Here is a 14,011-nt window from a genome sequence, read left to right as displayed (position 1 = left end):
CCTAAGAGCATCTTTAGCGATGCTAGCCCTTTTTGAGTCAAATTTTAGCAAAAGTAGCTAAAAAGTCGCTTTAACTATGCTGCTTTATGCTACTTTAGAAATACGTCTGCATCAGTGCTCTCTATTTTAGCTAGTTTGAAATTTAAATTATTTTTTAAATGAAGATCAAATAGTTTAAATGTATTTACAAATTACATAAAATAATTTAAAATGAATATTTTAAATTATAGAGAGCCTCATCTCGCTCCTAAATCTCGCTCTCTATATTTAGGAGCGAGATAGTTAAAAGTTATAATGAAGAACCACTTAGGAATCTGGTGCAGCTGCCAAAATAGATAAAAAACTAAACATGCTTTCCAAAATAACTAAGAATCTAAAATAGAAAGTCTGCTAAAAATAGTCTAAGAGCATCATCAAATAAATCAAAACTTAAACAAATCACCCAATTGAACTGCTGATGCATTATTGATGATTCCTTTAGTTTCTCAATATATTTTATTAGCCAATAATGATGAAAACATCAGTGGAAGGGAACTGCCAAAACATAACTAATTATTAAAGGAATAAGCATAATACGTTGTTACCCTATCTTCCAAGTCCCAACAACTAGTCTGTCTACAATTTTAGTTTCTTAATCAAAAAGATTCCATTTCAGTTTGTTTATGTGAGAACAAGTGACGATATTAAATTGCAACCAGCATTAAATTAGAGCCTGAGTACTGAATAAATCGCGTGTTAGAGACGATTTTGTTTAGATACAGGTGATACATAATATAGATGCTGCTGCAGCATCTATCTTAATTTTCTAGAAATTTATCTTTCTCGTTCCTTCTAATTATATTTTTATATATAACGTTGCTTTAGTGTACATGTGCATATGTTATGATATATTTTTAATCTATGCCATGTGATAATCATGGTGCTTTTTATTGGATTATTGATTATCCGATCACTAATTTCCTCCATTTTTTTGTCCGATGGAGACACAGACACGGAAATATCAACAAGGTTCAGAAAAAATACTGCAGATATTTGTATTTGTTTCGAAAAAAGAAGAAGAAGAAAATTAAGAAATAGTGTAGAAAAATCCACATGATGTTATATAAGGTAACATATACGATCTACAAGACTTCAGTACCAGCTCGAGTACATATTTTACGTTATCAAACAAGCCTTCCTAGTTTGAATGTAATGTATTCTTGCAGTTTGTTTAGATAAAGGAAAAAAAGATGGAATTTAAATGAAAGTAAGAAATTCACAATTTTATACTTGAATTACCTCTTTTGGCATTCTAAATTTAGAAATTAGGAAGAGTGTTTCTATATGTACCGAACAAAAATCTTTTTACACCCAGCTATCTATATTTTGCCTCTAACCTTCCAGTATTACCCTTTGTTTTAATAATTAGAGAAAGAAAAACAAATTATTGCATGACAGTTTTCTTTTCTCTGCCACTTTCTCAAGCTCTTTGTGCCAACTATTTACTGACGTGAGTGACGTCTCTCCTAAAAAACTCTAGGAGAACGCTCGACACTTCGCTGCTACTTTTCGCCCTGTCCGACGGCACGTCCCCTGGACGCTGTAGTCGAACGAGCTTTAGTCTGGATCATCGCTCCCTCTTTCTTTGGGGGATTGGGTGTCTACTGTTCTGAGTCCTATCTTTTGTCTTAAGATGGTGTCAAGTGAGATTCTGGTGGCTAGCGGGGGTTGGAGGGATGGTTGGCTGAGAGGGCAGGTCAGATTGATGGTGGTGGTGGGTAATTTGGGTTCAATCGCACGGGCTGGATGTTCGGGTAGGGTGGAGGCAAGGGGGCGGTGGGGATTTGGACTCTCCAGTGTTATCGTTGGGTCATTGCTGGTATCGGATCTGTTTTCTGATCTGTTCTGGTATGGTGGTTGGCGTCCGGTGGAAGGGAGAACGATAGTGAGGGTTTGTGGATAGATTTGGCTTGGGCTAGTGGGTTGGCTTCTTTCTGTCATGTTGGAGGGAAATTGGGCTTGGATGTAGAGTTTGGGCCCATTTTGAGCTAAAGCTGTTTTAGTTTTCTATTTCTTTGTTTCCTAGTCTTCATTTGTTTATTGTTTTCAATAATTCCGTACCAACTTTTGGTAGGTCTAAGTGGGCTTTGTCCCGGTCTGCACACTTAGTGTGCCTTGCCTGATCTGGCCTAGTGAGACGACTATCTGTCTTAAATAGAAGTAACCTCCTAGTTGTAGGATGAAATCGAGTGTCGCCGGATTTGAATCCTTGCAACAACATGGTAGGAAAACTGTGTTATTTGTAATGATGCTTCTTCAGAATAGAGTTTTCTTTCCGGTATGTCTCTGCTATGTTAAAGCAAATGGAATAGCCTATAGAGCACTCTTTGCTAATTAGTGCATGTTAGAATACATCGTTTTTGTGGAGACCTCCTGTTATTATTTCAGGATGCTCTCTTGATGCTTATTGTAATTTGGGGTTAAGGCTCTATGTCCCCCCTTGTATTCTATGATTTCATTAATCAAGGCTTGAGGGCAGTTGCACCAACCCCTTTTTAAAAATCTCTTTGTCATTGTCTCTAATTCTCTTGCTTCCTCTCTTCTTGGAGGTTACCCAGAAGATTCAACCACAATTCCATTATTTGAAGCCAACAAATTTTTATATGAAACTGCTTAATTAATTTACCCACCTTCAATCTAATTTTATATACATATAATACTTAATTAAGTTATACAATTCAGGCTATCATATAGCACCCATCATTCACATATGCATATAATTCCAATATCAAATCAAAGAATTAACCATTTATTGATTACTCGAACCAAACTCATAAGGGCTTTGGAGAAGATCAAAAGGCCCCCTTCTTTCCACAGATGATCATCAAATTAGTAATTGATAGAATCAATTGGTGCGTCATAATAGAATCAAAAGCTCTCCTTCTCTCATAGGATTATGATTCACATCGAGTCAGTTTAGGGGAGGATTGGAGTGATGGGTTGATGTCATTTTTTGTTTTTAGTTTATTAAAAGAAGGGTAGAACTGGAAAGTTGAGAGAAAAATTTAAAGTGCTGGGTGTATTAAGATTTTTTTTTTGGGTACAACTAGAAACACCTATTAGGAATTTCTATGTGGAAAAAAAAATGAAGGAATTGACTGCCTAAATTTCTCACTTCAATTTCTATCAAAACATGTGTTATTTCGAATTGCCTTACAAAAGTTTCTTTTTATTTCTTATTAGTTTCTAAAACAAGATTTTTTTTTTTTTTTTTTAGAAAGTAAAAGGTTGAAACAAACACCAGGGAAGTCGAAGACTAGGGTTTCTCTCTGTAAACCCTAGAGCTTTGTGGTAGGTGTCAGATACAACGACAGTTCAGCGCTTGCCCGTCGTGTAGGGCGAGTCAACGATCTTGTTGCATGGGTCGCAATTGGGATTCGAAGGCTGTGCTTATAAGGGCTTGTTTACAGGGTTTGCTGGGTTTCTATTTTGGTTTCTTGGCGCCGCGGATTAGGTGAGCTAAGGACCAGGGCGGTGGCTAGGTTTTAAGCGATGGGGATCTATGTTGTGTATCGGATTCAGTCGCGGCGGCTTGGTCGGGGTGCGACAATGTTCATCTGCTCGGATCGTAGCGTACAACTAAGGCGGTTTTGAGCGTAGAGGTTGCGGCGTTGTTTTTCAATTGCGGTAGCCTTTGCGACAGTTTTGTTCTCAACAGGTGATGGCGTACGGGGTCTTATTCGACGCGCATGATGTACAGTGGCACGTACGGCCACCAGAGATCGGAATTAGATGGTGATCCAAGGTGGAGACAAGGAGGTAGGGGGCTTTGGCTTGGCTTTATTGGCCTGGCCTGTTTAAACCATAGTTCCTAGTTCGACCCAATTTACATAGTAAAGGGAGCAGTTTGGCTTTGGGCTTTTGGGTCTAATGTCTTAACTCCTTTTCTTGCAATATTTTTGTTGGGTTTTTTATTTTTCGTTGTTTTATTGGGTATACCTTGGCCTTTTTTTATGTTACATGTGTGGCAGGTCAGTCCAGTGGCCATTATTGATGTACACTAATTTCGCTTTTAGGCAGATATACTAATTTAATTGGTTGGATCATGTAGCTTCAATTGGGTCAATGTTTAGTTAGTCTAGTTAGTAGTTGTGTTAATAAGTGTGCATGGTAGTTATAGGATGGGTGTTTTTTTTTTTGGAAAAAAATCAGTTTACCCCCTTGAACTTTGGGCTTAAAATCAGACTGGTCCTCAAACTTTTTTTTTAATCAGACTGATCCTTGTACTCTCAAACAACATCACCCAAGTCCAAAATTTGAATCCGGGTCCAAAAATGACATCAGCTGCTGAGTTGGAGCCGACAAGGGGGCCTACACTTCAGATTTTTAAACCCTGAAGGAGGGCAGAATGGACATTTCCTATTTAATATAATTTTTAATTTTTATTTTAATTTTTATTTTTTTCTCTTTACTCTCTCTCTCTCCCTCCCTCCCCGCCGCCGCCGGAAGCAAATCCTCTCTTTCATTCCGCCTCCAAAGACTCGTTTCACCAGAAGCCCAACCAGCCCATCTTCTCCCTCACTCTCTCACTCAATTCCCATTCTCCTCATCCCTACATTTGCATCCGAACTCGTCTTCGAAACAATGTTCACCACTCTCATCTCATCACCCAAACCAGACTCCAGCTCTCCATTCTCCAACACTCTCACTCCCTCTCAATCTCGACATACACATATCCATGTCCCCAAAACTCATCCCAACCAAAATTTTCGCCTCCACAGTCTGAAAACGACCTCACCCCTCACCACCGCCCTCACCGTCGCCAATCTTCGCGCCGCCGCGAAGTAATATACTCCCGAACTCCCTCCCAAATCAACAAATTCAAGCAACTCTGGATCTACAATTTCAAGATCCAGAATCCAAAATTTCCAGATCAAACTAAAAGTAAATTTCAAACTACATTCCTCCACCTGAACCACTTCCTCGTCGGAGCTCGCATCATCTCTCTTCTTCACATACACATCATCACCAACCTCAAACTCACCTCCATCATACACAACCTTCTTGTAAACGACCTGCCTCTTCTTGCTAGCCATACCACCACGCGTAGCCACCTTCCTCTCATGGCCTCTCTTCCTTTTCTTCTTCTTTGATCGCTCTGGCGACACCGGCGAGAAATCGACTTCAGCTCTACTCCACTTGCCCTTCTCCTTGTGCTTCGATTTCTTTGATTTCTTGTGTTATGCAACAGATTTGGGGGTGTTGACATGATCGGAGGAGGAGGAGGAAGGGCGTCAAAGTGTAGGGAGGTGTGGCGCGTGGATCAGCGAGGATTGGCGGAGAGTGGAGTAGGAGGAGGAGAAAGAGAAGACGATGAGGACTTGGGATCAGATCGGAAGTTGGAGGATCTCTTGGAGGATTTGGGATCGGATCGGAGACTTTGCAGCCTCCGCCATGAGGGCTGCGCAGTGGAGAGAGAGAAAGGGGAGAGAGAGAGGATTGCACAGTGGAGAGAGAGAAAGAGAGGGGGGGAGAGAGAGAGAATATAGAGAAAAAATAAAAATTATATTAAATAGGAAATGTCCATTCTGCCCTCCTTCAGGGTTTAAAAATCTGAAGTGTGGGCCCCCTTGTCGGCTCCAACTCAGCAGCTGACGTCATTTTTGGACCCGGATTCAAATTTTGGACTTGGGTGATGTTGTTTGAGAGTATAAGGACTAGTTTGATTTAAAAAAAAGTTTAAGGACCAGTCTGATTTTAGGCCCAAAGTTCAGGGGGGTAAACTGAATTTTTTCCTTTTTTTTTTTTTTTTTGAATAAATAGGATGGGTGTTATTTGCTAGGGATTTGTCTCCAGGTACTACTAACAGGCACGACACACCATCACCACCAAAAAACTTTTAGTCGGATCACCACATCGACTCGAAAAGAAGGAGCGATAAGGACAAGCGCTAAAAGAAGGCTAGAGGAAAAGCCTATCATACAAACTAATAGGAAGGAAATCATCGGATGATAGAGGTAGAGGAGAGCAGTCGCGCTTCCAAAACCCTAACAGAGTCGCTAAATCAGATATTGTGGTATTTAAAAAAGATAGTTCGGCAGTTACTTATATATAAAGTTAAGGACTAAATTCAGTTTAGTCCCTCAAACTTTAGCGCTAAAATCAGTTTGTTCCTTTTTTTTTTTTTTATTTTAATCACGTTGGTCCCTGCACTTCTAATTTCCATCATTCGAGTCCAGAATTTGAATTTAGATCGAAACATGACCTCATGTGCCTAGTTAGAGCCGACATAGGGGCCAATTTTTCAGCCTTTGACCCTACAAGAAAGGTAAATTACCAAAATAACCGTCGATGCTAAATTCTTTTAAAAAAAATGAGTGCACACACACACTCTCTCTTTACAGAAACCGAGAAGCCCCTCCTCCTTGACCACTTCATCCTCACCGGCCGATTCCTCATCATCTTCTCTCTCCCCCGCCTCCCTATCGTCATCATTCTCGTTTGGAGCCTCCGTCTAAAACCAAAACAACGTCATGGCTCGCCTAATCGGAAAAGATCTCTCATCTCTCTCGAGGTCCCATTCAATCACATTCACCTCCGTCTCGCAAATCTTCAGCTTCTCTCCTTCTGCACGAGCTACTGCTACTCTCGCCTTCGCCTAATCCAAGGAGGTCCAAGACCCGTCTCGTCGATCGGTTTGAAATGCCCGATGAGCCAACGGCGGAACCGATATGCCCATGACAGAGAGGGCGCTGGCCAATTCGGCTCGGCCTGGTTCGGTTGAGGTGGAGGAATCGAGCGACGGTTTGGGGCGTGATGAAGGTTGTGGTATTCTATAGGCGTGATGTTGAGGTTGTTGATGGTGTTTCATATCGAGGAGAGAGAGAGAGAGAGAGAGAGAGAGAGGAGAGAAAATATGCAGCTGGGCGGCCTTGGCGAGATTGATCGTTTCGGAGTCGACAGTGAGGTCGCAGAGCTTCTTGGAGAGGAGGAGGGCGTGGAGGGTGTGGCGGGAGAGGATCTCGGAGCGGAGCTGGGACTCGAGGAGGTGGATGGTGTGCTAGAGCTTTTCGGCTTGGGGGTGCAGCGTTTCGTTGTCTGAAACAAGAGAGAGAGAGAGAGAGAGAGAGAGAGAGAGAGAGAGAGAGAGAGAGAGAGAGAGAGAGAGAGAGAGAGAGAGAGAGAGAGAGAGAGAGAGAGAGAGAGAATGTAGAGAAATTTTTTTTTAAAAAAATAGATTAAATTAGAAATGTCAATTTTACCCTTCTTGGGAGGTTTAAAGTTTGAAAAGTGGGCTTCTATGTCGGCTCCAACTCAGCACATGACGTTATGTTTCAAACCAAATTCAAATTTTAGACGAGAATGATGGAAATTAGAAGTGTAGGGACCAATGTGATTAGAAAAAAAAAAAGGGACTAAACTGATTTTAGTCCTAAAGTTCAAGGGACTAAACTGAATTTTTTTTTTTTTTTTTTTTAAATAATATGAAGTTTTATTAAGAGAGAGCTCAGTTGACATCAGTACAGTATGAAAGTATCAGATCTGTAATACAATCTGGAGCTTGTGTAAACCAAGCCTCCTGAAGACTAGATTCAAAGCCTATACTAGCCAACCTATGTGCAAGCCGGTTGCACGTTCTAGGCACAAAAGTGATCTGAACCTTCGGTATTAGTTTCTGAACCCCCAGAATGTCATCAACAATACTAGCCAAATCAGAGCTAGCATTTTGAGCAATGTCCTGCACTGCAACAAGGCAGTCAGTTTCAAAAAGGGACTAAACTGAATTTAGTCATAAAGTTAATGAATGTAGTTGTACTTTTTCAATTAGATTCTATGAATACATATGTGATATTTTTTTAATCAAGATATCATAATAATCTCATACATATCCATTTTTCTCTCGAAGTCATGCTTCTAATTAATCATATAAAAGGGAAATCCATGAATAACTTGACAAAATTATTTTGTTAATCAAGTTTTGATGGATGATATTGATGGCCTAGTGTGAGGCCTAGGACTGTTGTAACAGCTCTTCTTGAGTAGTAGTAATTTTTTCTCTTTTCTTGACTTTAATGCTCCCATGTAACAATAAAAAAAAAATTGATAAAACTACTATTTATTCATAAACCTTGGTATATAACTGAGTCTTTGGATAAGATCAAGTGTTTTTTAGATAATATATGTACGTATTTCTTGATAGAAAAACTTCTAGAGATGGGTTTTTTTTGGAAGTTTTGGCTGCAACTAATAACTAGTACATATTACCTAACCCAATAATTAGCTGCTTGTGTTCTTATATTAGGATATTTCATTTCTTAAAATTTTAAATCAATTAAACTCAGTCACTACTGTTGTTCTGTAGCTAGGGAAGAAAACGCATCTATCTTATTTTTGATTTTATAGCTAGTGTGCATTATATCAACATATGCAAACACATAAAATTAGATATGCTCGACTATTATATGGATCATGCTACTACCAACCAGCATTTGTTTTTTTGATGCGATACTACCAACCAGCATTAAAATGGAATCATTCATTATAATTCAGGCTAAGGTGACCTGTGCTCCTCTAACATTGCCACCATTTGACATGTTGCAATCACTGTTTCCAAAATATATAAACAAATATTAAAGGAAAAATGACCAATAAATTAATTTATTTTGCCATTTACAACATATATTGCATGTGCTTAAACCCCGAATCCAATGACAGCAGAACGTACTGGTAATAAAATAAACCCCTAGAGTCCCCGTATATAAACGCAAACAGACCCAGCTGCCCAAACCACAGCTTCATCTTCCATTACAATTCCATCCCATTCGAAAACCTCAACAAGCAAAAACCAGATCGCTAGCTACGTACACTTCCAACCAAAAATGTTTGGAGAGATTGACTTGGAGTCTGATTTCGCTCTATTGGAGTCCATTCGCCAACACCTTCTCGACGATAATTTCGACACCACTTTCGATCTGCAAGCATCATCGCCAACAGCTTCGGGCTCTCCTCCTCCAATCTACTGCCGCAGTTTCAGCTTCGGCACCCTGTTCTCCGCAGAGAATTGGAGCGACTTGCCACTAAAAGTGGACAGCGACAGCGACGATACAGTCGTTTCCGATGCCGTGCCTGATGAAGTTACGGCATCGCCAGTGAAAGCGGAGCCTCAGGAGGTGGTAGAGGTACTAGAGGAGAGTGTGGTGGCGCGTGAGACTCACGCGCCGTCGGCGGGGAGGCACTTTCGGGGAGTGAGGCGGAGGCCGTGGGGGAAGTACGCGGCAGAGATTAGGGACCCGAAGAAAAACGGCAGCAGAGTTTGGCTTGGGACCTACGAAACGGCTGAGGACGCCGCATTGGCTTATGACCAAGCCGCTTTTAAGATGCGGGGCTCCAAAGCCAAGCTCAACTTCCCTCACCTTATCGGCTCAGAGGGATCGCAACCGGTTAGAATAACTCCCAAGCGGCGGTCCCCGGAATCTTATTCATCATCTTCGTCTTCGACTTCGGAGAGCGGATCGCCCAAGCCCAAAAGGCCAAATCTTGGAGTTGGCCCGGCGGCGGCTAAGGCCGAGTTCTGTGGCTCGATCCGAGTAGAGATGGTTGAGACGAGTCAGCTGGCTGTTGTTGATCAGTGGCTTAATGATTTTAATACAACAGTGGTGTCCATGCCACAAGAAGTAATGATAAGTGGTTATGAATAATGCTGGTTAATTGTTTAGAGTAAGTTATTTCCTAATTGTAAAGTTGGTTTTTTTTTTTTTTTTTTTTAATCTTACCAACCTTAGTTTTGTACATGAGATCCATATAATGGATGCGGAAATAAAGGCTGAGTTTTACCCTTTAAATCATCGATGTGAAGTATTTTACATTTTATTTCCGTACTATTTATTCAAAATGCAATAAATCTCTCGCACAAACTTCCGATTAATTAATCTATATTCTTTCTTTAGAGGAAGAAATTGTGATCTCTTTTAGATTTGAAGTGTTAAACTTAGTGTTAAACAAATCAGATGGAGAAAAACATTCAAATCCGAAATCTCATATGAGCTTGCATGTTTATCGAAGTTAGCTAGAGTGAGCAGTACGTACGTTCTTTGCTATCTTCACTGGCCACTTTTCTCTTTCATTTCGAGCTTGATTATTTTACGATGGCTGTATTAATTAGTGATTCATTGTCTTCATTAGTCATTTCCTTGTTGACGTATTTTACAAAGAACTAATATAAAAGAAGAAGATAGTGATACCCAACAAGGCAACAACAGTTTAGTATTCAAATTCTGTTTGGACATGCGAGCAGAAAAATAAAGAATTAACTTTAAAACTTGCAAGGAACCACGAACGGTTTCTATGTTTCTGCCAAAAGAAATTAAAAAAGAAAAAAAATCATGAAGCAATATTCTATAATCACATGATTAACGAATCTGTAAGCCAACATGATTAAACAAGTGTATATCATCATTGTCCGAAGTTGATATGGGAATCACCCTTAAACATAAACTATTTCTCTAGCTAAGATGATTTTTGCTAGCCGAAATCTACCCTAAGTTGGAGTTTTGGAATTGCATTTTTTAGATTAACTATTGTCATTGATAGTAATTGATTCATAATCGTATCAAATAAATAATTGATCTTGATGTTCATGCATTGCAATGATTAAGTAGTGAAATTTTCTTATCAATCTTTGACCATTCGGTGAAAAATGAGTAGGAACCTGCAGATGAACTTCTAGCAAGAAATGAAGATGGTGAAATAGTAGAAGAAAAGAAGATTAGATCCGCATGCAAATGTCCTAGCTTGTTGCTAAAACTGAAGCTCTGAAAGATGGTTTGCTCCAGGCCGATGGAGTAGGTTATTCTACCATTCTGATGATTGAAGAAGACTCGAAGATACTCATATCATTATCAATGAAGAATATCCGTTCGTTTGATGAATGGTATGAAACATATGTTCTGTTTTCTTTTTTTTTTTAGTAGAAACTACTTTATTCATATTATATAATATGATGGCATTTGCAAGAAATATGCACTGTCAAATTATGAGTTGTCACACAAAATACTACACTAGAAGAGCTAAACTGTAAACAGAATATAGAAAAATTGAACAGAGTAGAGAGCAACAATGTCAAAACTCAACCCTAATACTCTAATTTTCTATGTGATTATCGTCCTACTAAGCTATAAAACACATGTTTAGAAAAATGAAATATATAATATATATATACTGGTCAGAGGTTCGATTTCTTCCAATACAACGAAAAAAATTATAAAAATTGTGTTTATTCATCAGGATAAAAATTGATAGCTCAATGATGTCTTACATGTTGTCACTTGTCAGTTTTATTACAAATATATATATATATATATATATATATATATATATATATATATATATTAATATTATTGGCCTATTTGTGTTGGAGAGGAAAGATCCCATATTGGAAAAGTGACAAATAAAATATAACTTATAAGTGGGTGACTCTTACCCAATTGAACCGAGACCTTTTGTGATTAAAACCCAACACCTAACGGGTGGTTAAGACAGTATCGGTACAATAGTGGGCCACGGGCCACGCTTGTCGCTGTCTAACATGGTATCAGAGCGGGTCCTTCTCCAATTGCGTCTCCACGTAGGCACGTATCATGAGCCCAAATTGGGGTTCCCTGTATTGCCATCGAAATTACCAAGTGTCCAATGTGGGCCTTGGATTGTATCGACGACCAAGTCTCCGATATGAGACTTGTGTCCCAATTTCCAATGTGGAAATTGGATTAATTAATTTCACGTGCAGACCTAGAGTTAGGTTGCACGTGAGGGGGCGTGTTGGAGAGGAAAGATCCCACTTTGGAAAAGTAACAAATAAAATATAACTTATAAGTGGGTGACTCTTACCCAATTGAACCGAGACATTTTGTGATTAAAACCCAACACCTAACAGGTGGTTAAGTTGGGACAGTATCGGTACAATGGTGGGCCACGGGCCACGCTTGTCGTTGTTTAACAATTTGGCCATTAGCTATTTGACGTGGCATAACCACATTTTTTGGGATCCAAATTTAGTGCAATATATTTAATTAAATTTCAAGCAATTCCATGAATCTAAGATTCTAAGTTAAATGATAGAGAAGCAAATAAACGTGAAAAATGATGAACATAAGAACTCTGTACTCGGAATGCAGATCTCTCTCACAGTGTAAGAGACCTGCATCACCCATGTGTAGGTGGAAGTGGCAGCACATTTCTAGCTAAAGAATAGGTCATATATGATGGATTTTCTGCAATGGGATGTTGCAATGGATTTTCAACATCAATGGTTGAAGAATTGGAAGTGTGGCCATGTAAGATAGGTAAGAATCAGAAAAAATCAATATTAATGTAGCTGATTTTTTTCACAATACTTGGTTCTCTGCCAGTGATAGTAGAATCGTTGCTTTCAGTTATATATGATTGGCTTGGCTGCATGTCAGTACTCAGTACTTACAAAAATATATGTATTTATAAGTTTGGGAAAACTACAAAATAATACCTGAACTTTGGAGGTCATTTCAAATAAATACCTCATCTATAAAATCTTTCAAATAAATACCCGAGCTATTCTTAATCCTACAAAATCTCAATTCCGTCAAACATTCCGTTAAAACAACCGTTAAAACAACCGTTAACTTGCCTACGTGGCATGTTTGGCCTTTCAATTCCTATTGACTGGACCCACCAATGAGGGTATTTTAGAGAACACAAAATTTATTCCCGCTCAATGTCTCCCCTAACCCTAAACTTTCAGCCCTTTCCCTCAACAAATTGAGTATTGCACGTTTCCTTTTCCGTTCTTGTTACAGTTCACATGCAATGGGAGAACCCCTTTTCAGTTACTAACAATATGTCTGCAAAGTGAGGGTCAGGGTAGGGAGAAATACTTCCCTGCATGCAAGCGGGCGTACTTCATTGGTAAGAATTCTGATTGTTGTTTAACGAAGTAAGGGTGTTAATTTCGAGTATAGTTTCCAAGACGGAAAATGGCACAATCAGTTGTACGTATTTTTGTTCTTGACAAAGAGACACTGATGTGAATCATTGTAGGTTGAGATATCAGTCTATAGGATTCCTACCTCAGTCCCAAATAGTTTCTTGCTTGAATTGGATTCACTAAGATTGGTTTTTGATATGTGTGGTTTGAAGTTATAGACTAGTTGTTTAAGTATTTTAGTTATGCTAGTTTTCGGGAATTTCATATTTGGACATGTTATTATAGGTTGAGGTACCACTAATTCAGTCTTAGGATTCCAATCTAAGTCACTAAGGGTTCTTTGAGTTCTTTGAGTTTTTTGATATTTCATGTTTGAACTTTTAGACCAGTTGGTTGAGAACTTTAGTTTTGTTACTTTTTGGAAATTATATATTTGGACATATAATTATTAGATTAAACATTAAACTTTTGTTATCCAACATATTTTCTGTTCATTATTGATGGGTTTTTTTCTTGGCTGTGAAGGTATCGTGCTTGACTCTGGTGATTTGATGGCTTGGGCACTGAGAACCGGATATTTTGATGAACAAAGTTATGGTGAGTTTTCAGTTCTATCTTCCTGGGATTGTTCATATTTTGTTATGAGGTTTTCTTGTTCATTTTGCTGCTAGGTTTGTGTCATGGCCTGATGAGGATACATTTATTATACTATAGTCTGCACTTTCTATACTACTCAAAGAAAAAAGGGAACTGAATTAATGGTGGGCTGTTTTTGGATTGGTGAAGAAAACCTACATGTTGTCATTGTTAAGCTTTAAAGACCAACTGTATAATTATACCTTGAATAGGTTTGAATGGTATCTGATATTCTGATAAACATTAAAAGTCGTTAGGTTCCTACTTTTTGGTTGCTCTTAATTGAAGAGACCTAATGTTTGTTAACATTTTTTGAAAGAGATGTTTAAACTGACTTCAAATTTACCTGATGAAGAGACCTAATGTCTTTATCGAAAATTGTAATATGTAGGCTAAAGAAAACATGTTTCATGAAGTAACAACAACATTTTCATCGTA

The 14,011-nt window shown here is 38.8% G+C and overlaps 1 protein-coding gene across 1 annotated transcript; it reads left to right on the top strand.

Annotated features, from left to right (window-relative positions):
- Nucleotides 1-8,723: 8,723 nt before the first annotated feature.
- Nucleotides 8,724-9,833, top strand: LOC133717416 (ethylene-responsive transcription factor 1-like). The gene has a single exon (XM_062144125.1). The coding sequence runs from the start codon at nucleotides 8,859-8,861 to the stop codon at nucleotides 9,675-9,677; it is 819 nt and encodes a 272-aa protein (XP_062000109.1). The 5' UTR covers nucleotides 8,724-8,858; the 3' UTR covers nucleotides 9,678-9,833.
- The last annotated feature ends 4,178 nt before the right edge of the window (nucleotides 9,834-14,011 follow it).

The sequence above is a fragment of the Rosa rugosa genome, chromosome 6, assembly GCF_958449725.1.
Source record: "Rosa rugosa chromosome 6, drRosRugo1.1, whole genome shotgun sequence".
NCBI lineage: Eukaryota > Viridiplantae > Streptophyta > Magnoliopsida > Rosales > Rosaceae > Rosa > Rosa rugosa.
The sequence above is the reverse complement of the archived record's forward strand: the minus strand, read 5'-3'. Positions and strand labels throughout refer to the sequence as shown.

What these genes read in the sequence shown, in the direction of transcription:
- LOC133717416 (XM_062144125.1), top strand. Translation starts at nt 8,859, where the DNA reads ATGTTTGGAGAGATTGACTTGGAGTCTGATTTCGCTCTATTGGAGTCC.